The sequence below is a fragment of the Mustela erminea genome, chromosome 5 (assembly GCF_009829155.1).
Source record: "Mustela erminea isolate mMusErm1 chromosome 5, mMusErm1.Pri, whole genome shotgun sequence".
Taxonomy (NCBI): domain Eukaryota; kingdom Metazoa; phylum Chordata; class Mammalia; order Carnivora; family Mustelidae; genus Mustela; species Mustela erminea.
In genome coordinates, this window is record NC_045618.1 from 86,110,098 (window position 1) to 86,138,000 (window position 27,903).

General features: G+C 37.3%; 1 protein-coding gene, 1 long non-coding RNA gene and 1 pseudogene across 3 annotated transcripts in view; 2 read left to right on the forward strand and 1 right to left on the reverse strand.

Moving 5' to 3' along the window:
* BRMS1L (BRMS1 like transcriptional repressor) overlaps positions 1-10,235 on the forward strand; it is a 31,853-nt gene extending 21,618 nt beyond the window's left edge. The window contains exons 5-10 of one of the 2 annotated variants that reach the window (XM_032344054.1): positions 2,856-2,952; positions 4,016-4,099; positions 5,225-5,289; positions 5,969-6,008; positions 6,823-6,970; positions 8,655-10,235. In XM_032344054.1, the coding sequence (XP_032199945.1) occupies positions 2,856-2,952; positions 4,016-4,099; positions 5,225-5,289; positions 5,969-6,008; positions 6,823-6,970; positions 8,655-8,772 (552 nt within the window). In that variant the 3' untranslated portion in view covers positions 8,773-10,235. The remainder of the gene's footprint in view (positions 1-2,855; positions 2,953-4,015; positions 4,100-5,224; positions 5,290-5,968; positions 6,009-6,822; positions 6,971-8,654) is intronic. The other variant, XM_032344055.1, reaches the window with a different exon arrangement.
* On the reverse strand, positions 311-26,826 carry LOC116591283. Its single transcript, XR_004285929.1, has 3 exons — positions 26,527-26,826; positions 14,584-14,639; positions 311-1,128 (listed from the first exon to the last, which is right to left on the reverse strand). It is a non-coding gene; the product is annotated as an uncharacterized LOC116591283 (long non-coding RNA).
* Positions 19,696-19,796, forward strand: LOC116592165 (annotated as a pseudogene).
* Positions 26,827-27,903: the final 1,077 nt, after the last annotated feature.

Here is a 27,903-nt window from a genome sequence, read left to right on the forward strand (position 1 = left end):
TATGTAGGCATCGGCTTAAAATGAAACACAGCAGTCCCCTCTCCCATCTCTAAATTCTACATTCCAGCAGCAATGATCTAACTCTTGTAGTTACTCCTTCTGGAATTTGTCCTTATATTTCTAAATCATATCAGCTTTATTTATTTATTTAATTTATAAAGATTATTATTATTTTAAAAAATATTTTATTTATTTATTTGACACAGAGATCACAAGTAGGCAGAGGGGTAGGCAGAGAGAGAGAGGAAAGCAGGCTCCCCACTGAGCAGAGAGCCGGATGTGGGGCTTGATCCCAGGACCGTGAGACCATGACTTGAGCTGAAGGCAGAGGCTTAACCCACTGAGCCCCCAGGTGCCCCAATAATATCAGTTTTAGATATTATCTATTGGTTTTCTATTATGAAAGCTGAAGACTCCATAATAGTTTCCCTCATCCCATTTTTCTAATACTGTAATGACTCAATTTTTGTTTTTGTTGTAGTTACAAATATTATTTACTGAGCCAGGAGTTAAACAAGGCTGAAACTTCCTTTCTTTGTACAACTCTATTTGTAGCTTTAGAATTAATAATTGCTTCATTTATTTTTAGTTTTGTCATTTCTTTTCAGAGACTCTAGCAGATTTATGAAAGCCCCCTCATGCTGTTTTCCATGTGATCAAATGCATCAGCTAGTCCCCAAGGAGCATCCCCCATACCCCTAGGATCCCCTGTCCTGCTCCACCCTGTGCCCTCCTTCAGATGCTTTCTAGGCCAGCTGCATCTCTGTCTTCATGGGGTGTCTTTTCACCGTCACCCTAGAAGTTCCTTTTATGTCTTTCTTGCCAGATTTTGTTCTCATTTTTAGTTGGGTAGAATAGCTTCTTAGGAAAAGGTGTATAAAGATAGGTTTTTTGAGGCCTCTTGTCTTGGTTATCCATTGCTTTGTAATAAATTACTCTAAAATGTAGTGACTTAAAACAACAATGAAATCTATTACTTTGCAGTCTCTGTAGCAGGAATTTGGTTCTGGTTCAGGGAGTCACATAAAGTTGCAATAAAGAAGTCAGCCAGCGAAGCAGTTATCTAAAGGCTTGACTGGGAGCTGGAGGATCTTCTTCCAAGGTGACTCACTCACAGGGCTGGCAAGCCTGTGAAGACAAATATATAAGTATAATAAGTACTTTAAAAAGCTAAATTACTTGTTGAACAAAGAAGCCTCTACAGGCACCTAAGCAAGGGAGTTTGGATGCCCCTTTCGTTTCTAGGTGTCCTCTAGCTGTTGTGTTAATGACTTTCTTTCCTACTCAGGAAAGGTTTTTGAGGATCTTATGGGATTGAGGATGAGAGAGAGAAGGACAAAGAAATAAGAGAGAGAATAGATTCAAAGAACTTCTGTCTGTACACTTTATACTTCTAATATCTTTAGAGATGTCTTCAAACCTTCAGATATTTCAGGGTCATTTTTTTTTTAAGTATAAAGAATTATTAGGGGACTTATTTTAGAATTTTTGCTTGACCTAGGATAATTTTATCAATAGAAATGAGACTGTACCAGTTAAATTTTCATATTCTTGAAAACAAAATGTTTATCACTTCCACTATGTATTAGGAGTCATCTTTGGCTGGAGAATCTGAGAATCTGATCTGTTTATAGTTGTCACACTATCGTGACCATGGCTGGGGTCTGCTCTCCCTTTTCCTCTGATATATAACATTTCCCAGTGCTTATAGCACAATGTAGATAAGGCTGGAATATTTCATAAGCCTTTACCAAAGGTAGGAGAACAAGTAAAAAGAAATAAGCATAGAGGGTAGCATGCAAGGAGATGATTTTTCATATGAGATCGAGTTTTAGTCTTCAGCTTTATTTTCTTGAGTTCCTGGCTTGCCTCAAATCTACAAAAGCCACCTTCTCTCTACCACTCAGGAGAACCTTCAAGCATGTATAGACTCTAAATTTCAAACCTGAAAGAGAGGATTTCATGATTCATACTGGGAGTGCTGCCAAATGGGTGTGGTGTGTGCCTTCCACAAGAAATCCTACCTAACTGTATTCCAGTAGTCTCTGTGAGAAGACAACGATCCTATCTAACTATATATATGAGTAGCCTATCCTTACTAGAGTTATGTGGGTGGGGTGGGAATCTCTCATAAGTTTTTTATATAATGAATCTGTATATTACACTTATGTACATTTTATCCCTTTGAAAATATGGGATTATAATGTTTTCTAATTAAAAGAACAAGGGGCTAGAATTAGTAGACCTGGATTCTAGTCTTAGTTGCCAGTAGTAAATCGTCTCTTTTAGGAAGTCCCTCAATTATTCTACAGTTTTGTTATGAGATGTGGATATAGTCTATAGCTTTATGATTTTGACTATCATTAGATTTAAAATTATAGAATTCATACTTGAATCTTTCTTTTTGTGATACAGTAGTCTATTTTGTGTGATATTGAGATATTATTGAGGAATACAGGCCCAATTACTGTTGTGATAAGAAAACATGACCCATTTTATAATGATACATTTTATAGGACAGGTTCTCTATTATACTGACAAGTAAGACCTGCATATATTTAAAAGGGGATTGGAGGTTACTATGAATTTATGTAAAGTAAACTTTTACTCCCATATCACATATAAATTTAGATGTTCTTAAACAACTTAATTGCATGTATTTAAATCTATACTTACATTCTGTATTTTCTAGTTTTATTTCTTTCATGTTTTTGGCATTTTATTGTAAAAAATTTTAAATTAAGTTAGCAAACAAAAGTATCATATGTTAAAGTATTTTAAGAGCAAGTTATTTCATACTCATAGTTAAGATTGATATTTTATTTCTACTTATGCATAATATATATTTTTTTCAGAGTGAAAAGCTTTTGTTATATGATACAGTCCAGAGTGAATTGGAGGAGAAGATAAGAAGGCTTGAAGAGGATAGGCACAGCATTGATATTACCTCAGGTAATGGGAATGACATGATGGTGATGCTTTACCTTAAGTGACACGGAACCTGTGGTTTACTGTAGTGTCTCATAATATCCTAGTCCCCTAAAATAAATGTTTTGTAAATGAAGTGTCCTAATGAGAGGAGAAAGGGGAAAATGTTTAAAGAATTTGATAGGCTTGTGATTGTTGCTTTGATTTGAATTCATATTTCAGAAGGACATAGAAAATGGAGCACATGAAAAGGGACAAAAGAGAAGTTGACAGCAACTACAGGAGTAAGAATAGTACACTATAAGAATAAGAATATTTTATAATATATATGTAATATATTGTATAATATAAGAATAGTGTTAGAAGACAACTCCAGTAAGTCTTTAAAGTCTAAGTGTTAAAAGATCAGGTAGAAGAAGGAATAAAAACCTTTTCTTTTTGGTATCACACAAATTAGAAATTACAGGGAGTAGATTTTTGTTTTAGAAGGAAAAACTTATTAATAATTAGATAAGTCCAAGATTGAAATTGCTTTTTCAGGGGTATTTCTACATTCTTCATTGGGTGGAAGGCTTTCTACATTGGGTGGAAGATATACTGGGTTATCCTACAGGTCTCGCATGTATATTATTTTATCTCTTATAAATTGTATTTCTCTGGTGTAGAATAGGCACAGTGGAGTCCGATAAGCTGAATTCTAATGCCATTGCCCCAATCCCTACTACTTGGGTGACCATGAGTGACAATTACTGTAGCTTTTCTGATTCAGTCCCCTCATTTGTAAAATTGAAATAATAGGAATACCTACCTCAGACATAGCTTTGAGGATTAGGTGACACAATGCATGCAATGTATATTTAACAAAGTACCTGACATATGTTCATCAGTTACTAGTCATTAAGTGCCAAGTTGATTTTTACTTAAAAATGGTAGAGGAAATTTTATGAATATATAGCTGCTCATTATATAGTCATATGTGTATATACATAGCTTATAATGAAATTTTCTGCCATGAAAATACATAGCTTTTTCACCCCACTTTTATCTTCAAAGATTAGCTAATACTTAATTTTTATTTACTTGCCAGAACTGTGGAATGATGAGCTTCAGTCAAGAAAAAAGAGGAAGGATCCTTTCAGTCCTGACAAAAAGAAGCCAGTTGTTGTTTCAGATATCCTTTTCTAATTTTTTTTTTTTTTGCTTTGGTATACACTTTTGCATTGTGCACATCTTTGTAATTTTTATTAGTATAACTGACTTTATTTATATGATCCTGTAATAGGTAAAAGATGATTTCCAAAAATGAGGCAGAAGAATATAATTTAGATTAAGAGGGGAAGGGAAGGAGTAGAAATTTAGTCACGATCTCAACTTTGAAACTATGGCTTTGTAGTTCACAAAGGCTTCGATATGAATATAGCATGATTAATTCACATGTATTTTTTTTTAACATTTTTCAGTGTTTCTGAAGTTGGAGTGTCGTTATTTATTTATTTTACGTTTTTGTTTGTTTTTTGAGAGAGAGAGAGAGAGAGGAGCAGCAGAAGGAGAGGGAGAGAGAGAATCTTAAGCAAGCTCCATGCCTCATGTGGAGCCTGGTGTGAGGCTTGATCCCATGACCCTGTCATCATGACCTGAGCCAAAATCAAAAGAGTCAGACAAAATCTTAATGGACTGATAACCCATAACCCCAAAACTGGAGTGTCTTTAACTTAAAGTAGTATGTGCTTTCAATCTTGGTGTCCCCTTACCTCCCTGACTTTTCCCATCCCTACCTCAAAACAGTGATTAGGTTGGTGGTATATCTTACAATCAGTGATCTCCTAGAAGAGAATATGGTTATAGCTGAATATATTTATCTGAAAAAAAAATATAATATATATATGAATATATTTATCCTGGTACCAGAATATATTTATCCTGATACTAAGTTTTTTGGAGAATAACTTGAAGTCAGAATTTGCCATGCCAAAAGGATTATGTCCACAAATCATTGTTCCAATTCTCTGAAAAACAGAAGTTTGGAAATAAAATTCAAAGTGTGAAATTCTTTTTTTTTTTTTTTTAAAATATTTTATTTATTTACTTGACAGAGATCACAGGTAGGCAGAGAGGTGGGCAGAGAGAGAAAGAAAGGGAAGCAGGCTCCCTGCTGAGCAGAGAGCCCGATGCAGGGCTCGATCCCAGGACCCTGGGATCACGATCTGAGCTGAAGGCAGAGGCTTTAACCCATTGAGCCACCCAGGCACCCCAAAGTGTGAAATTGTTACAGTTAAATTGACCTTGACTTTTTCACGTCCATATATAGTTTATATGCTACAAGATCTTGATATTCTTGAAGACTGGACAACAATTAGGAAGGTATGATTAAAAAGCAATATGAATTATCTTTTTATAGTCTACTTTTGAAGATTGTTGATTTTCACTAATACATGATTATTGTTAATATGCCTTACTTTGCAACATTCTCTCTATGGCAGTTAATGCTAATACAGATACAATCCACTGTTGTGGACTGGAAGAATATTTTAAGAGAGACACATCAGCAATTTGTATTTTTTCCTGCAATAATGTAACTAATTTATGCAAAAGTACAGAAAAGCATTTATTGAGGTTTCCCAAAGTAATAAATAATCTTTCTGTGCTTTGTCCTTAGCCCAGTCCTGGGCATTTGTTGAATGAATGAAAGTGAATATTTCAACTCCTATTGTATGTCTTGCATTCTGTCATTGAACTTTCAAGAATTATAGGATTTTCTGTGCTTGTTTGAAAGTGGAGACTTATGTCTTATATTAAATTTTTCCGTTTTCAGAAACTTTTTAGTTGCAAGAGATCAGTTCAGGTATTGATGACACCTCTAGGTGAAATGGTTGTTCTTTGTATTCCTTGTGGTCTTGGACAGTAAAATTTATTAGAGCAGCTGAAGACTATATTTCACTGTTAGCTACTGAGGTCATCAGTAGTGTTGTAGACATTAAATAGATCCCAAAATGTGCTTTCAGTCTATAAACTCAATGCCTTTCTTCTTGTTTTAATTAAGGCAATGGCTACACTGGGTCCGCACAGAGTGAAAACAGAGCGTAAGTCACTTAATCCAAGTTCAGCAATCTTCTCTGTGGGGAGTGGTTGAATAAGGGTTGTTAAGTTATCCACATATTAAACAGTGCCCCCATCAGTGGTTACATTTCATCAGTGAACACTACTTCTGGAAATACAATATATTAAAATCCTATTTAAAATTGGCAGTAGTAACTGATAATGCACCTGCTTCCCCTTCTGGCACTTGTGTAGTTAACTGACGATATATTGTACATTCTATAACTTCATTTTGTCATTATATTAAAACTTAATTATATAAGAAATGTAAGAAATTAAATTCTCTCTCTCTTTTTAAGATTTTATTTATTTCACAGAGAGAATGGCAGCAAGAGAGGGAATACAAGCGGGGGAGTGGGAGAGGGAAAACAGGTTTCCTGCTGAGTAGGGAGCCCGACACGGGCTCTATCCCAGGACCCCCAGGATCATGATCTGGGCTGAAGGCAGATGCCACCAAGGGGCCCCTAAATTCTTTTTTTTTTTTTAAAAAGAGATTTTATTTGAGAAAGCAAGAGAGAGCGAGCTTGTGGGAAGGGAGCACCAGAGGGAGAAACAGACTCCCCACTGATTAGGGAGCCTGCTGTGGGACTTGATCTTGGGACTCTGGAATCATGACCTGAGCTAAAAGGCAGATGCTTAACCAACGGGGCCCCCCAGGCACTCTCTTATTTCTATTAGATTTACATTTGTTATCTAAGAAATATTTTTAGTCTTTTTTTCACATATATGCATGGATGGGTGTTACTTCTTAATGTTCTGCAGTTTTGTTCTTCTGACAATGTCTTATTAATATAACAGTTTTTGAACTGATCCCTTTAGCACCTGTGAAACTGGAGAAACACCTGCACAGTGCTAGATCTGAAGAAGGAAGATTATATTATGATGGTGAATGGTATATACGTGGACAAACAATATGTATTGATAAAAAAGATGAATGTCCTACAAGGTAAAAATGATTATTTCAGCATTGCTCAGTAATTACAACATTATTGTCAATAATAATGTAGTGTATTCATAATGCACCATTAGTTGCCTATGGATCCTTCTTTTCTCTTGGCATATGATTTGGTTAGCATGTGTGTTCACCAGTGTTAATATTTATAGACCAACGTCACATAGTAAGTTCTTGAGCACAAGCGTTAACACAAGAGGAAATGTTGGAATTATTTAGCCCAGGTAAGTAGTCCCATTTGTTAGTTCTTACAGTAGATGAATTGTTAGGATTTTAATATTATGATCTTTACACCAGACTGTTACAAGTTTTGGCTGGATATACTGATCATCAACTTTTTTGGGTGTATTACAGTGTTTTGGATACAAAGAATATTAATTAAACTAGGAAAGGAACTAGGAAAGGAATGGAAAATTCAAGAGAGCCTTAAGAGTTATAGTATAACTTGAAAACTGAAAGCTACCTTTTAAAGGACTCAATCTGTCTAAGCTTAAATAACTTTTCTATAATTGTATAGTCTTCTAAGTTTTTCTTTTATTTTCTAAGATTTATTTCTTTAAGCAATCTCTACACCCAATCAAATCCATAGCCCCGAGATCAAAAGTCACATGCTCCACTGACTGAGCCAGCCTCCCCGATAGCTTCAAAGTTTTATCTGGTTGTAGCCTTTGGAAAATATTAATGCTAATCACTGCTTTTGTTCCTTCAGTAGTTTAGGATTTATTTCTCTCAGAATGGTAGCCTTCTATACTAAGAAAGTATCTTTTTCTAGGTATGAATGGTAAATGCGGTGTTTGTATTTAGGGAAGAATGCTCACTTTCCAAATACAGTAGATTTACTCAGACTTTAATTTCATCTGTAAAGTTTTATGATACTAGGAGCATTGTGTACAGTAATTTTACTCATAGAAGCCCACTGAGCTAATTTCTAGGTTCTATGTGCTACCCCTAGATTCTTTGCTTTATCTTACCGCTTTTAAGACATTTTACTGACTACTTAGCATAAATATGATTTAAAAAGAAATGAAATAAGAGGATTAAACACAAATCTATTTTTAAAAATATTTCTACATAAAGATAAGTAGTGTCAAAACGAATCCATAGAAGTACCATAGATGGTTTGACACTGGGAATTAGGCATTGGTATTTCTAAGATTTCCTACACTGGATGTTACATGTAAATGATGCATCACTAAATTCTACTCCTAAAACCAGTATTACACTATATGTTGACTAGCTAGAATTTAAATAAAAACTTAAGTGCATACTCTGAAAAAATAAAGCATTTGAAAAAAAAAAATTAAAACACTGACAAGATTTCCTACAGCCAGAGCTGATATAAATTGGAGGTGTAATACTATGTGATTAGGTTTTTATAGCTCCACTTGTTTTTGGGGGGTGGGGTGGAGTGGGGATATAGTAGGAACAATGTGCATTTAATACTTCTAATAGTAAATATGACCAATTCTATTAAGGAAAGAAAGGAGATTGTCTCTTAAGTGTTGCTGAATGTGATGTTTTCGACAACATGCCCTGCTGCTAGTGGTAAATGACAATTATATACCTGAATCTACTCTTGCAGTCTGGCTATTTTGGTTTTATGGCTAGTACTCTAAAATGAGTGGCAGAGGCATATTGCAATTCATTCATTCATTCCTTTTTCTCCCCCCCTTTTTAGTGCTGTAATTACAACAATTAACCATGATGAAGTTTGGTTTAAGAGGCCTGATGGAAGCAAATCTAAGCTTTACATTTCACAGCTACAGAAAGGAAAATATTCAATTAAACATTCATAATCATGATTTAAGTGTTATCTAAAGCTACCTTATTAGTGTTATCAAGTGTGATGTGCCATGGGAGTTAAAAATGTATTCAATAACTTAATATTCTCATCAAATCATGAGAGACTGTATTTGTAGGTAGTACTCTAAGTAGACCTCATATTGATATGTCAATGAGACCGTAATAAAAACTTAATCATGATCATTACATTTATTTGCCTTTTAGGTCCAATGACCAACAGGTATATATAGTAGGGATTTCTTACTCAATTTTTTTCTTTGTTTTTTAAAAACATTATGGAAATCCATTTTATCTTTAGTGAACTCTGTTGCTAAATGGCTATGTTTGTCTGCAGTTTCTTTGATTTTCCATATCTTTGTCACTCATAGTGTTTGTAAATAAGCCTGATAAAATGTTTCCTATAAATGGTTTGTACTGGTACATTAGTGTTAAATGAGAATTGAAATTTAAACATATGTACGTGAGTATGTATATATGGCATCATCAGCTTATTTAGAACTGATGGCCTTTCTTTACAATCTTGTTTGACCCAAAATGAAGCTATTGGGTTTGAAAGCTAAAGGGAGCACTTTTGTAGACTAGCAGCTTTCCTTCTCTTCCTTGATGGTATGGTGGTGACCTATTTTTACAAATTGTACTTAATGTTAATTAGTAAAATTAGTGTCAAGTAATAACATGCTTTACCCGTATTTCTCGTGAGCCTTTTGAGGGCAAGGCATTCACGATGCCGTGTGTAAGTGGTGCATAGTAACTGATGGTTTTGTGTGCGTGCTGTTCATGTCTGGCCTTCTGAAACAGATGTTTAGTAAGCATTTTCCAGAGGTAAAACTAGGTTCTTATTTTATTCCTAGGGCAAAGTAGACAGGGATAATATTCTTGAATCTATTCCAGAATTAGTATTTTTCTCTTTGGTGTTTCTACACTTTAAGGCCACTTGGTGCAATTTAGAAAGTATTGGCCTCTCTTCCCTTAGCCACATGCAAAATTAACTTCTAAAAACCTCAGGAACAGTACAAAGAATTGAAACCCTCAATATGGCAGCACAATTGGCTGTAGTATATATTAGGGTACAACCAAATCAAGTTTTCCTGGTGGTCTTGTGCACTTTAATTTGTTTAATGAGACTGAGGAGGATGAGGAAGAGAGCTACTTACTAACACATAGGGCAGGAATCTCTGCATTATTCCGTTTGTTTTCTTACTATTTTGCCTCTGCAAACATCTTTCTGTGCAGATCACTACTTCACAGTTGCCAAATGTTAAAATATTTGACTTCTGAAATTCGTTATCAACAAAGTTATATACTTTGTTTTGTTTCTAATTAACCTTAGCAAATGTACATAATGTCATAATCCTGTAGTATTTGACAGTACTTATGTATACAATGTTTCATAAGCATTTTTAATAAGATTTGTATTTTTAAATTTAGTATAATAAAAAGATGTGTTTGAGTGTCATTTGTAGTGTCTTGAATTACTCGTGTGTGAGTTCTTTATAACCTGTCCACTTCTAAGAATGATTTCAACCAATTTACATTAATAGGTACAGAGAATTGGAGTGTTGAACAAATATTTCTGCTTCCCTACACCACAGTTCAACCTCTACTGGGGGTATATTTAGGTATTCAAGATGGCCAAGTTAAACTTAATTTTAAAATATGCACATATGTTATACTTTAATAAAAATGCACTACATATGTTGTGAAATTCTAAATAGAAAATCTTAATTCAGTATACTCAAACTGAGCTTAAATGAATTTATAAGGTAAAAAAGTAGATGCAGGATGAATACACTAGTTAGGATTTATGTAGTCCCATGCCAAACTGAAATATAAACTATTTTAATTGCTAAAGATAAGAAAATCTAAATTTTTTTTTAAATGAAAGCTTATAATGGGGTTAGGGAAAAATGCATATTCCTTATACTGTCTTTATGGATGAGCTATAGGAATTGTGGCTGGTAGGTCAGATGGGATTAACTGAGGCAGTTTGCCCTATTGGTGTCACTGTGGCCCAGTCTTGCTCTTTACTTCACAGGCCCAAAAACTTGAACTTTATTTCTATATCCTGTAATGGGCTGAACTGTGCCTCCCACCTCCTTCACCAAATTAATATGGTGAAGCCATTACCCCCAGCACCTCAGAATGTGACTGTATTTGGAGACTGGGTATTTAGAGAGGTGATTAGTTAAAATGAGATCATTTTAGGGGGGACCCTAATCCAATCTGACTGATAGGAGGAAATTTGGACATCAGACATGGGCATACAGAGCAGACTGTGTGAGGACAGGGCAAGGTCAATACCTGCCAGGCAAGAAGAGAGACCTAAGAAGAAACCAAACCTGCCAACACCTTCATCCTGGACTTCCAGTATCCAGCACGGTGAGAAAATAACGTTTCTGTCATTTAAGCCTCCTTGTCTGTGGTATTTGGTTACCGCAGCCCTAACAGACTGGTAACATGCCCCAAGGTGACAGCTATGGAGAGGGTAGGCTGACCAACTCACAGAGGTTTGAAGGGGCAGCCAAGCGTCAGTTTAATAATATAAATCGGTAAGTATAATTGAGAAGGAGTCTTGACTCCTCAAGTCCATTCTCTCCTTCTAGGAAAATCTGTGTGAAAGCAACCTTGTGATCAGGATACTTGTTTTGGTGAAACTGGAGTCATCAGTTCTCTGGTGAGGGTATCCCCTTTCTGGCATTGTGCTGGACACACTGCTATCATCTTCATTTTGACGTTTTTTTTTTTTCCTGGCGCCCTGCTGACCCAGATATCTCCCATTACTGGGCTGTGCAGGCCTTGCTCACTTCCCCCCTTAAGTTCTTTCTGTGCTGTAGGCTTTCCCTCTCTGGCCAGTTTATTGGACCAGAATGGGCCCTGATGCATGGGCAGCCAGTGGTAGTACTATAATTTTTAATGCTTGCCATGTGCCAAGAACTGTATTTGATGTGTAAACAGAATGTTGTTATTTCATATTTTCATGTTCAAAACAAAATGAACATAATGTAAGAATTCTAATGTGTTTACTCTTTATAAATTTATCATATATTAGGAATTTCTGGTCATGAGGAATTTCTTTTCATGAGGAATTTCTGGTCATGAGGCAAAATACTATGACATAATTTTTTTGGAGTGTTCTAAAACTGAGTTGATTTTATCTCAAGTTGCTAAACTATCTGAAAAAAATGTGTGTGTATCTCTCTCTTCCTTCCTCCCCACCCACCCACCCACCTATATTCATCCATTCATCCATCCATCTATCCATTTATCACTAGGAAGCAACTGTAAGTCTCAAATTTCTTTGTGCCTAAACTTGAAGCCAATGTATTCTCTTTCAAAGACATTTTATTATTAAAGGCCAAAGGAAAACTTTATGTAGTAACAGTCTTTAAAGTAAGTCTTTAAAGTTTACTTTGCCTCTCCTTATCTTTTTTCCTGTGTCTGATAGAGTTTTGAGGTGGGTGACCTTGCCAGCACGCTGTTGCTTTCTTTTGAGGACAGAATTTTCATAATTCTAGTCCAGAAGCAGGCCACATGGTAGCTTTCCATCTCTCCCAGAAAGATAACAGTTTATGTTAAACTGCTTAGAAAACCAAATCCTTGAGCAGAGGCTAAATGATATCTGCTATTAGAGGGATAGGAAAAGAAATACCCTATTTCACTTATTATTGAAATAATTCAAAAATGCCATTGTTGTTGTTTTTTTTTTTTTAAAGATTTTTTTCTTTATTTATCTGACAGAGATCACAAGTAGGCAGAGAGGCAGGCAGAGAGAGAGGAGGAAGCAGGCTCCCTGCAGAGCAGAAAGCCCGACGAGGGGCTCAATCCCAGGACCCTGAGATCATGACCCGAGGTGAAGGCAGAGGCTTAACCCACTGAGCCACCCAGGTGCCCCAAAAATGCCATTGTTAATGGCAAAAACAGTAAGGTGCTTTTGCTTGTTTGAAGATAAATTTATGATTTCAGTATATTATGCTTAAGTACATCTAAGGAAACTGCACTTATTAAGGAAAACTGATTTAAAAAAAGACTTTAGGAACTGTTAAAATTACTTATTGACTACGGCAATTTTTTAAAAAAAGATTTTTATTTATTTATTTGACAGACAGAGATCACACATAGGCAGAGAGGCAGGCAGAGAGAGAGGAAGGGAAGCAGACTCCCCGCTGAGCACAGAGCCCAATGCGGGGCTCGATCCCAGGACCCTGAGATCATGACCTGAGCTGAAGGCAGAGGCCCAACCCACTGAGCCACCCAGGCGCCCCGACTACAGCAATTTTTGATTTGAAGCTTATACCCCATGGAGTTAACTTATATTTTATAATTACGTATGTGTATATATAATAACGGTGTCCCACAACACAAGGGCCAACTTGGTTTGGGTCTTTCCTACACCAGTTTGAGCTGCACCCTCTTATGCCCAAGGGTTCTGTTGGGGGTCCTCCAGCATATAGGAGGGGGAGCTCACTCACCCACCTTCCCTTTCTTTAGAGCTCGCCTCTCCCTCCTCCCAGGTGCAGCTGCTCAAGGGAGTTCTCAGCACCAGTCACAGTGCAAGCCCCCTCTCTGAGCATGATGCCAAGGCAGGAGGAGACCCCAGGAGGAGAGGCTGCGCTCTGGTCACTCTGCCTGCAAGATGCCTCCTGTATTCAACTGGTTTTCCGACTTGCTCTTTTTCTACCTCCATTTTGAGCTTCAAAAGATTCTGTAAGATTCTAGCCCTATACTGGTTGTTTTTCTGCAGGTAAATAAAATACGGCATAGCGGGACCTATCACTTACACTAAAGGAATAGGATGTGTATTCTGCTGCACTTCTCGTTTTCTTTTCAATTTTTAAATTTTATTTAAAAAAAATTTTTTTTCATTTACTTATTTGAGAGAGAGAGAGAAAGACAAGCAAGACTCTGCGCTGAGCACAGAGCCTGACCCAGGGCTCAATCTCTCGCCCCTGAGCCCAAACCAAGAGTTGGACGCTCAACTGACTCAACCGCGCAGATGCCACAATCCTTTTTAAATAGAATATGTCTTGGTGATCATTTCCTACCAGCCCCCAGAGATCTACCTCATTCTTTTTAATGACTGCATGGTATTCATTTTATGGAATAACCACGTGGAATTCCATGGTATGGAACTGATGAGCATTTAGATATTTCCTCTCCTTTTTTCTTATCAAACACTACTGAAGCGAATACTCTTGAACATAACATTCTGACCTTGGGAAAGAGTATATTTTTCAAGCGCAATTGCTTGGTCAAGTGGTAAGGGATTTTTATATTTTTTTAGATATTGCCAAATTTCCCTGCAAATAAATTGTACCAATTTACACTCCCAGTGTAAATACACCCAGTATACAAGGGTGCCTATTTCTCCTTACACCAGAAACACTGATTCTGGTGATAATTAATTTTTTCTTCCACCGTCTCTGTTTGTTTATTTATGTTTTCTTTAGGCTGCATGATGACCCTCATTCAAGCCTTTTGCGGAGTTTTGCCTCACTTCATCGGCTTCGGCTACCATGTGTCTTCTGACAATCCCAAACCTAAATCTCTGCTCTCATCCATAGTGTATATTGCACGTTACCCGTGGGGCATCTCCAGCTGCTGGTCACACTTTTTGAACTTCACACATACAAATGAAATACTACCTCTTCACATCCCTCCGCCAACCCCAATTGTATTCCTCCTCTGTTCCCACCCTTGATTCATGCTGCTGTCCCCCCTAATTCAGGCCTTGGGCAGGCGGTGGCAGCCAATGAAACTCATGGGCTTCAGAGCAAGACTAAGTGTGTGTGAACTCTGCAACTTACCAGCTGTGTGACCGTGGGCAATTTCTTAACCTTCATGTGCCTCCAAATGTCCTCATCTGAAAATGAAAATAATTTTAAATGTTCCATAGGTTGTGAGGTTTCAATGAATTAATACATACCATGTGCTTAGAATACGATAAATCCTAGGTAAGGGCCATTAACATATTTCAACTCCTTATATCTAATTATCAAGTCCTATAGATTTTAACTCTGAAACATTTTCTGAAATCACCCTCTTTTGTCCTATGACCCAGATGCTGCCCCAACTCAAGCCTTTAGTATATTTTATGGGGATGCTTGTGATGCCGTAATTGGTCTTCTTGCTTCTTACCCTTTTTCTTTATAGCAAATGTTATATTTCTAAAACCCAGAATTTATTATTATTATTATCATCATTATTATTTTACTCCCTGCTGGACCTCAATTCTTTGGTCTGCAGGGCACTGCAGTTCCATTTTTTCCAAGAAGGGCTTTTCCCCCAACGATGTGGCTCCAACTAGAGCACACATTTCTCTCACAGTCTCCCAATCTTGGTTATAGTTGTTTAGACAAGGTGGGCATGTAACTCGGGCTGCCCCGATTAGAACTCTTTGCTGGGATCTTTCAAGCTGTGACTGTGGAAATAGAAATCGTCTCCCTCTCCTATTGAAACTGGGAAGACAACAAAGTTTGAGAATTACAGGCAATTAATTTTCCTGCCCTGTGTAGAAAGACAACACAGGTTGCTGAACAGACGGAGGTCAGACAGGTAGTCTCCTGGTGTTTGACTTCCTGCTTCCAGGTGACTCACGTTCCATCTGTACCACGATCTTTCTCATGTCACATGAGTCTTCTAATAAATTCCCCTCTTGCTATTTTTTTTTTTTTTAGCTAGGTTTCTGACTCTTGCAATATTTATCACAAATGCCAGGGCTTCATATTCTGTTGATTTTCATCTCAAAAATTATAATAAACTTTTGTACACTCACCACAAATTCAAGGAGCAAAAAATAAGGATATTGATAGAGTTGCAAATGTATATGTGAGAAAGAGAAAACTAGGAACTGCTGGCACTCACTGGTAGGCCTTGGAGTTCTCTTGTTGAACTTAAACAGCCTTATAAAGCACCAACGTTAAACAAGGCCACTCTGACTGGGATGAACCGAGACAAAAAAAACCCCCCAAGACCTTCTCCCCCTCACAAGCTTGTCTAAGTCTAGATAGAAACAAGGTCAGTCTGCAGACAACAAAAATAGGAAACCTCCCCCTATTGCTAATATGACTGACTGCTGTTTCTTTACCAAATTACATTTTGGCCTCTTTTCATTCCTCCTGTCTTATAAATAAAATTAATCAAGATGCCCAGTTGGAATTGCCCCTGCTTCCTGACACTTTTTCAAGCCCTACCAAAAAAATCTCCTAATACACTACAATCCTGTAAGTCCTTTTTAAAATACCTTCTTTCTCAGATACCCACAGTCCCGTGTGGTGTATGTTCCCTCACTGCAAGGAGCACGAGACCCAGCTTGTTTAACTATAGGTAGGTTCAGGGTGGTCTTTGGCTGGAGGGCATCAATACATGGAACACTGAAAACAGTTTTTTTGTTGAAGGGTTTTTCATTGGATTTAACCTAAAGATCCTTACATGTATTTTGGACAGTCTTCTAGGAGCTCACAGTGTATAATTATAGTTATAATGACTGATAAAACAAACTGTAGGCTTTGATTTTCAATTACACGTTATAGCAGAATCATAAAAGACAAGACAAAATGAAAGCACATTTCATGAAAGACATTTGTACTGCAATCTAAGTTAGAGAGCACTTTGCCTTCAAAACCAGAAAATCATGTTAATATTTCTACTGCATTAACCAGGGTCTCTCTCCTAGAAATGTAAAAGCTATAGTACTAATGCATTTTGATTAAAACCTGAAGGTGGCAGTAAATTCCTAGAAAACTAAGGGACTTGGTTTAGAATTTGTATTTTTTTCTTCTAATTATTCAAATTCATATAGAGAGACTGCAGTTGCATTTAATTCTATTGCGTACTAATTAAGGGATCTTCAGGAAGAAGATGAAGTTCTAAACTAGGATTATATTGTTATTACTGTTTACCAGCTGAAAAGAAGTCACCATGTAAAAGGCTTAGGAACATTGCAACGGATTATATGCTTTAGAGTTACTATAGAAACAAAGTATGCAATTAAACAAAAGGAAACATTAGAACTTTTAAATACAGATCAAAGTACTCTGAAGGGATGTGGCATTAAAGTTTCTATTTGCCTATTAAATTTATAGCCCTGTTGGTAAACTTTTTGCCCCACACTTTCCCAATTTTATTTTCAATATTCTTAAAATAGAATTTTCTATGGTTGTGTTTTCCCCCAAGGATCTACTGATAATCAACAGATTCTCTAGACTTATGGATGATGAAGGGCCTAACTAGTAATTTCATACAGAAATTCACAAATAGCAAATTAATAAATATTAATTCATACTGGAAAATGAATTAATTTATTGATTTTTAAAAAAGATTTTATTTATTTATTTGACAGATCACAAGTAGGCAGAGACGCAGGCAGAGAGAGAGAGAAGGGAGGAAGCAGGCTCCCCACTGAGCAGAGAGCCTGATTCGGGGCTTGATTCCAGGACCCTGGACACATGACCTGAGCCGAAGGCAGAGGCTTTAACCCACTGGGCCACCCAGGCGCCCCAATTTATTGATCTTTTATATAAAGATCTAAAACTAGGTTGTTTCATAGTTTCTTCTCTTGAGGGTAAACAATATCACTGGTACATTGAGTTATACCCAAAGTTATTGTGAGGTATTAGTAGGTACAAGATTATCAGAGCTTTGAAAATTAGGAACTGGGGGAGCCTGGGTGGCTCAGTGGGTTGAGCCTCTGCCTTCAGCTCGGGTCGTGATCTCGGGGTCCTGGGATTGAGTCCCCTGTCGGGCTCCCTGCTCGGCGGGGAGCCTGCTTCCCCACCAAACCCCCTGCCTGCCTCTCCACCTGCTTGTGATCTCTGTCTGTCAAATAAATAAATAAAATCTTAAAAAAATAAATAAAAAATTAAAAAAAAAGAAAATTAGGAACTGTAAGATTTCTATAATCCTTTTAGAAAAAAAGCTAAGCAGGTACTATATATATTAGTGTGTAAATGCACAAAATAGTTAATTTTGTTAAGCAAGGGAAGTGATGTTGATATTTTAAATATCTTTCTATAACTATGCTAATACACAGATAACTATCAGTTTAGAAACTGATGGGTGATTTGAATTTTCAAGATGTTATTTCATTCTTCCATTTAATTTTATTTAACTTTATTTTTAATGCTGTTCTATAGTAATAAACTTAACCATGGTAAAAGTCAATTTAACTTTATAAATCCAAGAACTTATCCTTATTCTTCTTTATGATAATCTCTTTTAGGCAGTTAGAAATTTCACATAAAGACTGAAAGAGGATTAGTTATGAGTTTGTTTTGAGCAGGGAAAAATGTAAAGTTGGAAGCACAGACACACAGCATATATTTATCCCAGAAATACTGACACCTGTTCATAAAAAAATGTCCAAAACAATTATTTTTAACATAACATTTATTCTCAACAATTATAAGTGAATAGTCCATTTCTTCTTCAAACAGTGCTCAGATTTGTTTGTAATCCTTGAAAATTTGTAATAAAAACAAAACAGGAAAAAAAGCTGTAGGCTTTGTATAATTTTGAGGTGTTTTAACCTTGGTGCTTGAGTTCTATTTGGTTAGTTGGAGAACATAACAGTAAATATAAATATAACCCCCTATGAGTGATCACCATCTTAAAACTATATACCAATGGGGTCTGCATTATTTTGTTAATTGTTGACTAGTGGTAGTGAATACTGGATGCCAGCAGAGGGCGCTTTGAGGTTTAGCTGTTAAGAATTCCAACACCTTGGTGGCTGTCAAATAAAGACTATTTGTCTTCAAACTGACTTCCTAAGAGTGAAGACATTTCTAGTATTTCTTTATTTTCTCTGACTTATTGTATAATTTTACAAACCCCTACACTGTCTGGCAAGGGATGAGAAGGCTATTTAAAAAACTCAGTGGCAGTTTCCAGCTGAGTAAATGAGCAGATGTGTAAGAAATGGTCCCATGATGGGATGAGATTTAAGGGAGATTTAAGGAAACTCCCTGCATTTTTTTCTCTCGGCCCCTTTCAAACTCCATCACCACTATCAGCAGTTCTCCCCTACAGATCTGTATGGAGCCCAGAAATGAAAGCTTGTGGTTTTAAAACAGTCTAGTTTAGTCAATAAGAAAATGAACACCAAACGGAAAAGAGGAAGCCCAAGGGGGAATCAGTGCTGAAGTAGCTTTCTGGGCAGTGGCTGTCATACTTTTTGACAGAGAACATATCCTATTACATTCATTGTATATATACACACATACACCATCCATACATCTAAAACAAAAGCATCTTGAAGCAGTATTTACCTTTACAATGTATGAAAAATATGTATAATTTCTGTTGCTTTTTTTTTTTTTTTCAAGTAGGCTCTACACCCAATGTGGGGCTTGAACTGAGGACACCATGATCAAGAGTTGCATGATCCACCAAGTGAGCCAGCCAGGTGCCCTGAGAGATACATGACTTTTAAATAATTAAATGAAATATAGAAAATAAATTCTAACAGGGTTTTTCAAGGAAACTGACAAACTTGTTTGGTAATGGAAGAACAAAAGGCCAAGAATAGTCACAATGCTTCTAAAGAAGAACTGGATTTAAAATTGAGAAGGATAGAGACAGCAGAAATGAAGAAAAGGGAAGGTTCAGACTGAAGTGGGGTTTTGCAATAGAACCAGGAAAAGCTCAGAAAACAAACCACTCTATTATTGAGCCCCATACAAAAAAAGAAAACTAAAGAGGGAACTCTGTGATGTTAGAGAAGGTTTCCTATGCCTTGCTTAGTGTAGATGTCCAGGAAAACCATTTTTATATAAAAATAACAAGTATGAAGGTCAAATCCCATGCAAAATTATTATAATAAAAAGAGAAAAAGAAGTAGAATAACTTGTTTCTATGCTAGAAAGACATACCCATGATGCAGATCAAAACTGTGACCTTCTGTGCTCCCCTAAGTGAGGCTGAGCATCAGATATACCACAACTGGAATGACATACAAAGAAAATCAGCATGGCTCCTGCATGAGGCTGACATGCACATTCGTGAAGCATTCCATACTTAAAAACAACAAAAAAAAAAACCCCTGTGATCTGCTATTTCAAAATAACTAAAAGATATTAAGAAAATGTTACAAGACATGAAAAAACAAAATACTTTAGTCTTCCCTTATTCACAGTTTCACTGTCCGTGGTTTCAGTTACTTGAAGTCACCTGCGGTGGGGAAGCAGGTGATCCGCCTCCTGGCACATCATCGGAAGGTCCGTAGCCTCCTAACATTGCATCACAACACCGACACCACTCACCTCACTTCATCTCATCATGTGCGCATTTTATCTCACATCATTGTCATAAGACGGGGGAGTACAGTCCAATATTTTGAGAGAGATACCACATTTCCTTACAGCATGTTGTCATAACTGTTCTATTTCATTATTATTGTTACTAATCCCTTATTGTGCCTAATTTATAAATTAAACTTTATCATAGGTATGTTCGTATAGGGAAAAATGTATGTAGGGTTTGGTGGAACAGATTCTGCGCAGATAAGCAGAATCTGCTCTATCTCATAAATAGAAAAACTCAGAAATGAGGTTACAGAACTCAGCAGAGAATAAAAAGTAAAGAAAATAGTTTTTAAATTTTTTTTCTAAAGATTTTATTTATTTATTTGACAGAATGAGATCACAAGTAGGCAGAGAGGCAGGCAGAGAGAGAGGGGGAAGGAAGCAGGTTCCCTGCTGAGCAGAGAGACCAATGTGGGGCTCAATCCCAGGACCCTGAGATCATGACCTGAGCCGAAGGCAGAGGCTTAACCCATTGAGCCACTCAGGCACCCCGAAAATAGTTATTTTAAAAATGAAGACTAAACTAGAAGGAACACAAGAGTGAACAAACCTGGGGCTCCTGTGTGGCTCATCTGGTTAAGCAACTGCCTTTGGCTCAGGTCATGATCCTGGAGTCCCGGGATCAAGTCCCATATAGGGCTCACTGCTCGGTGGGGAGTCTGCTTCTCCCTCTCACCTCTCCCCTTTCATGCTCTCTCTCTCTCAAATAAATATATAAAATCTTTAAAAACAATTTAAAAAAAAAGTGAATAAACCCATTACATATTGCCTTAAAAGAAACAAAAGGTGAAAAGAGCAAAATTTAAAAACAAAAACAAAAAAATCAATGAAGTATGAGATTGAAGGGATTCAAGAAGAGGAGGCAATAAATACTGAGTATGGAAAAAGAAGATTGGTTAACTGGATTATGGCACCCTTAAAGAAGCAAGCCAAAGTAAAAGAACAGAACAAATACTAAATACTCTCATAAGAAAACTTTCCTGAAATAAAAAAGATTTGAATTTCACACTGAAAGCATAATTGAGTATACTAAATTAGAAGGACATATTCTAGTAAGATTACTGAATGAAAAGGAAAAGGAACAAACTGGGGGAATATCTAGGAAAAAAGAACATGTGACTTATAAGGAAAAGAAAATTAGGTTACCACTGGATTTTTCAACAGAGTGCTTTATCCCAGAAAAATGGATTAGCACATTGAATATATTTAAGGAAATAAAGTGTGAGCCAAGGATTTTATATTCCGTAAAACTGACTTCAGAGATAAAAAGCAAGAACTGTCAAAAAACAAGAACCCAGGGAACATTATTCCAGTGAACCCTACCTAAGGAATCTACAAGAGAATGAGCGTTACACAATAAAAATGACTAGAGAGACAATCAAAATAAGGACTGGTAAGGATTCAATATACGGTTAACATAAATTTCAAATTAAAATGCCTCATTTTTCAGTTTATACCTATAACTTCATTGTAATATTCTATTTTTTACAAAGTCCACTACCAATTTTTTAAAATTATATCACCAACAATTGTGTCACAAAAATCAGACTTGAATAAATGCATGATTCCTATCTGATTCTGCAAAGAAGTCACTCGTGTCATTGATGAATTAAAGTCTTTCTAAGATATTTATTTATTTATTTAGAGAGTGCACACGAGTGGGGGGAGGGGGTAAAGGGAGAGGGACACAGAGAATCTCAAGCAGACCCCCCACAGATTGGGGATCCCAATGAGGGCCAATCCCACAACCTTGAGAAAATGACCTGAAATCATGAAATCAAGTCTTGACCATGAAATCAAGAGTTGAACACTCCATCCACTGAGCTACCCAGGCGCCCTGAATAAGATTCCTTTTTAACATGAATGAAGGTTGCTATTTTTGTTTCTGTTAATGTGTGAGACAAATGTGAAACAATGAAGACATGTAAGAGAAGTTCACTCATTTGTCAATGATGCAAGTGACCTCTTTGATGAACTAGGTAATAGTTTTCAAATATTTCCTCATTTTTGGGGTGCTATTCAAAATGGCTACAGGCACAATATCCTTCTAAGTTTAATTGCATTATTAATATTCTCTGTATCACTTTAAAAGTCTAGACAATCATAAAAAACAACAAATCAAGTCCTAATTTGTTTCATTTACCAATTTCTGGGTGTGAATATTCCCACTCTGGTTGATTTCAGGATACCAATGTAATGTCACTGAATGTGGAGTTGAGAAACCTTGTGCAGTGGTCACCATTACATAGTAATATAGTGTTTCTATAGTGTATCTATGAAGATAGAACAGATGTAAATAATATGAAAAGCATAGCAAGTCATAGCATGTAGCAAAATGATTAGGAACATCAGCGGTTTGAGTATTTCCTACCTTTACTTTTAATACACGTAGTGGTTAAGTTTATATAATTTAGTTTTGATAATGTACATGTTTAAAAACCAGCTTGCAAATTTCCTGAATATTTAACAGTTCGCTGTCCTGAGCTGGTATGAGCTGGTCCAGCACACCACTGGGTAAGAGGGAGATAGTGTAGTATGGAATGGTCTGAAAAAATAAATGGAGTATAATTATCTTAAGAATAGAAGAGTGGGTGAATTCTTAAAATGTCTTCAGGACCCATATTGGTGGTAATATTAGTATTATTATTCTTAGACTGCTTTCTAAGAATATTTGTTTATAAAATAAATGATATTTATATATTATATATATTTTATAATTTATATATTATAAGATATTTATATATATTTTATAATTTACATATTATAAAATATTTATAAAATAAATATAAACATTTATTTATAAAATAAATCAATAGTTATGGGACGTATTAATTTTATGATTCTCTACATTCTTGAGAATCAGAATTCTCATATGGAAAAAGGGAGATACAAAATATATAGAAAAGAGGTTACATAAAAGCTTGAGTTGGAATTGGAACTCTCATTCTGGATGCAACGAATAAACAGTGATCAACCCAGTAACAATAAGCATCTTTTGTGCCTAGATTGTGGTACAATCTATAATTCTTGGGACAATTTTCTTTAAAAGAAACTGGAGCTGTTAAAGAAATGGTCAGATCTAGGAGTTGGGCAAGAAATGAACAAAACAAGTCTAGAATATCCTATATTACTAGATAGATAGAGAACTATCTAATCCCATTAGTCATGTCAATGATTCAGGGACCAGCTTTAATAGGCTCCTAATAGCTGCAAAATTTTGGACAACTGGAGCTCAATAATGACAAATATTACAACAGGCTGAAGCCCATCAAAATATTTAAATTGCAAAGTTCATAATGATTGTGTGTGTGTGTGTGTGTGTGTGTGTGTGTGTGTGTGTAACTTTGGGAAATGATAAAGAAACAATTCATTATCTTGAAAACTGATAGATAAAGGAACAGAATCCCAACATCTACCCTGCTTTTCCTATGTGCATTGCACCTCTTGGTGATAGAAGAGTAGATGAGGAGGGGCGCCTGGGTGGCTCAGTTGGTCAAGCGTCTGTCTTCGGCGCAGGTCATGATCCCAGGGTCCTGGGATCCAGCCCCACATCAGGCTCTCTGCTCAGCAGGAGGCTCCTTCTTGCACTCCCTCTACCTGCCACTTCCCCTGCTTGTACTCTTTTGCTTGCTCCTTCTCTCACTCTGTCTCACAAATAAATAAAATCTTAAAAAAAAAAAAAGAATAGATGAGGAGAAGTGTGTTACTATAAAGGTAATCCAACAAATAAAATGATAGAATTTGCATATCACCATTTGGCAATTTCTAATGAAAGGCTATAAGCCCCAAACATCAATGGCTGCTAAGTTCACAAAATTAAGAGATCAGATAAGAGTTCAGAATTATAAGAGACCTATAATTCTGATAATCTCTTATAATTCTGAACTTGAGTCTGATCCAGTCTCTGCATCTGAGACTGGATCTGGATCTGGATCTGGATCTGCCTTCGGCTCAGGTCATGGTCCTAGGATCGAGCCCTGCATCGGGGCTCTCTGCTCGGCAGGGAGCCTGCTTCCTCCCTCTCTCTCCGCCTGCCTCTCTGCCTACTTGTGATCTCTGTCTGTCAAATAAATAAATAAAATCTTAAAAAAAATAATATGCAATTAAAAAAAGAAGGAATATGCAATCAGCAAAATCCAGTTTGTGGGAACCTTTATAGGCCAAATAGTCCAAGTTCCTCAAAAGAAAAACTGTAAGGAAATGAAGGAATAGAAGAATTTATAGAGCAGGAGATACTTAGATGTACAATTTTTTTAAACCAGGCAAGACTAACTGATAGTGTGATGGGATCCGTGTTTGGGTGACAAAACTCTTTTTACAAAGCAAGGAAGTGGCTGTTATAAAAGCCAGATGGTGGTTATTTATGTGAGAAGGGTTGTGACTGGGATGGAACACATGGAAGTAGCTTCAGGAGCTGCTGGCAACAATCTACTTCTTGACTAGGGTGATGTTTGCCTTATGGTAATTTCTTGGGTTACTCATTTGTTTTATATGATTGTTATGTCTTCACTTCTATTTTACAATAAAATGATTCTAAAAAATTATTTCCAAGTGGATTTTTGGCTTGCACCAACATACTCAACCATCTGACCTATGAACCAGACCTCAAGTTTTTCTTCCTGTCAGCTGATTGTAGGGAACGTCTACTAGGCCAAGGTATGAGCTGAGGGAAAGGTGTTGGTGCAACAGAGCCAGGCACATGGGATACAGGTTGGTGTTGTTTATCTGTGCCCTCTGGATCTGTGCAGTCCTTTCTTCTCTGCCCCAACTTACATATTACTGGATGCAACTCTTGCTGAATAGCTCTGGTCACACAGTCACTTACTGTCCTGGTCAGGTGCTCAGTCTCTATAAAGGCCCAATAGCAAATCAGAAGCTGCTTTTCAAATGATGCATAATTTTCTACTGTTGCTCCAAAACACTGGGGTCTTCAGTACACAGTATTTGCTGGATTGTAATCTATACGCCAGGGTTGCTTGTAGCATAGACTAAGCCTGCCGCAGACCCCCTCTCTTGCCCTTACTGGCAGCATTTGGAGTCATCTGAGCAATGGGTTGGATTCCCAAATGTGTGCATGGTCTCCAAAATCTGAAGATGGGTTCCACTCACTGTGCCTTTTTTAGTAGGAGATGCAAGTTTCAGTAAGGTGTTCTTAACCTTAGATAGTACACCTCAGCATGACCCCCTATCCAGTCTCACTCAGTACCCTAACTTCATTATTGGGGCAGGTCCTCCAATCACTGCAGGGTCTTCTTCCACTTTCCAATGCACACTGTTTCTTATCAGAGCATTTAGAGTACTTGCCCCCTCCCCCCACCCCCAATCCCTAGGTTGATTAATAAGATGCCTCAATAAAACTGGCCAGAATAGCATTTTGTGAAATGTCCAGGTAATCCAAATTCCTTTGGCCTATACTGTAATAGACAGCAGGGGAATTAATTTAACCAAGATAGTCCTAGGACAAGACCATGAATGTGAACTAATGTGTGGTGCAAGTGAGTGTGAATTGCTTCCGATGTTTTTTCCTGGTAAGGATTTAAAAGACTACAATTTGCTAGATTAATGGCTGCATACCACATGCCAGAGCTTGTCAGTCTGTTCCATTAAACATAGCACACATCAAAAATTAACACAGCAGCCGGGGCTGGGGCTATCACTTGGCTCAGTTTATAGCAGCCGAATGTTCTGCCGTGTTCAGTATGAGTTTTGCTGATACTGGACCTGTACCTTAAAGAGATATGACGAGGACCACTGCCCTACCTCTTTTACCTTTTTTTTTTTTTTTTTTTTTTAAAGACAGAGTGAGTGAGGGAGTGCAAGGGGGCTTGTGTGGGGGTAGGGAGAGAAGGGGAGGGAGAGAATTTTAGGCAGGATCTATGGACCAGACGCGGAACACGCCGCCCCCACCCCCTCCCTGCTTGCTGGCGGCTGGGGCTCCATCTCAGGACCCTGAGGTCAAGACCTGAGCCAAAATCAAGAGTCAGAGGAGGCTTAACCCCCTGAGCTACCCAGGTGCTCCTCGCCCTTACATTTTTAAGGATGTCATTACACTGACATTTCACCCAGCCTACAGTATTACTTTTAGTTGACTTATAATTTACTGATAAATTATTCTGAATCTTAATTTTCAAGTCACATGTATGCTCGATTTGTGTTGCTATAAACAAAATCTACAAAGACATCTTAAAAACTAAAAAGTTTCTAAATTTTCTGGTTACTGTAAGATTTAATAAGATTTTATACAAGTAAAGTTATAGTTTAAATCTATTGGTAGATTTATATAAACTGAACAATATTCCACAATTCTGCAAGAAGTTTTTTTTCTTTTTGCACTATGAATGATTTTCTCTTTTGTACATATTTTGATATGACTGTCAAGATTCTCTAGAAAAAGAGAACCAACAGGGTTTTTTCTAGGAAGAGATTTATTCTATGGAATTGGCTCACTTGATGATGGAAGCTGAAAAGTCCAACCATCTGCAAACCGGAAGTCCAGGAAAAACTGATGGTGGAATCCTGTCACCAGAGACGGGTTCTTGGGCCCCACAACGATAGAAACTACCAGGCTGGGCCCAAAAGGCACAGGGATATGAAAGGCTTCACTGGCGCTCAAGCACCAGCTAAACGGAGACACGGCACAAACACATAAAGTTGTTTAGGTGCCTTCCAGCAACAGCTGTTAACACCCTGCTTAGCTACCGAAAAATTCCCTTTACGGTTCCAAATGCTAATAAGGGAAAAGGGTTGGGGGGAGAGTGCTTCCTCCTGATTGGTTGGAAGGGCCTTATTTTGATTGGTTGGAAGGACCTATTCTGATTGGTTGATATTGGCAGGCAATTCGGGCAGCTCATTGGTGGTTTTTGGAGCTGGCTTGCCCCTTATATATAGCGCGGCATGACGGTTGTCCTCTGGTTGCGGGCTGTGTTTCACTTGGTGCTTGTCCTGCAAGTCGCTCACTGTCTCAGCCTCACTCTACATTGAAAGACCCTGAGAAGCAGGAGAGCAGATGACATAAAGACCATTCCGAGGGAGGGAGACGGCTATGTTACAACTCAGCATTCGGGCGGGATGTAAAAAGGGCGGCCAAATTCCTCTTCCTCCTCCATTTTGTCCCATTTATACCCTTACTGGGGAGCGCAACTTATTTTTCTGAGTCCACCAGTTCGAATGCTAATCTCATCTGGAAAAAGCCTCACAGACACACCCAGGAATAATAGTTAGTCTGGGCACCCTTTGGTACATAAAATGAGCCATCGCAGGCAGGTAACTGTTTCTTTTTTCCTTCTTTGATAGTATTTGAATTGTTTCCAAATGAATTTTTAAATTTGGGAGTTTTAAAGCTTTCAGTTGTACTATTATTAGAAACTGATATTATTAGAAATTGAGATGTTTATTTGGATTTTGCAGGTTTATTAAGATATTTAAAGAAAACATTTATTACTAGGTCTGGCACTTAAGTTTTTCTTTTAAAAAAATAAAGTAGTGTGGGGGCGCCTGGGTGGCTTAGTAGGTTAAGCGTCTGCCCTTTGCTCAGGTCATGATGCCAGTCTCCCAGAATCAAGCCTGGCATCCAGCTCCTTGCTCAGCTGGGAGACCACTTCTCACTCTTCTGCAGCTCCCCACTCTGCTGCTGCTCTCACTGCTTGTGCTTGCTTTCTCTCTCAAAAAAATATAAATAAAAAAATATATATTTTTTAAGTAGTTCATGGGGCACCTGGGTGGCTCAGTTGGTTAAAGCGTGTGCCTTTGGGTCAGATCATAACTTTGTGGGATTGAGCCCCACCTGGGGTCCTTGCTCAGGGAGACTGCTTCTCTATTTCCCTC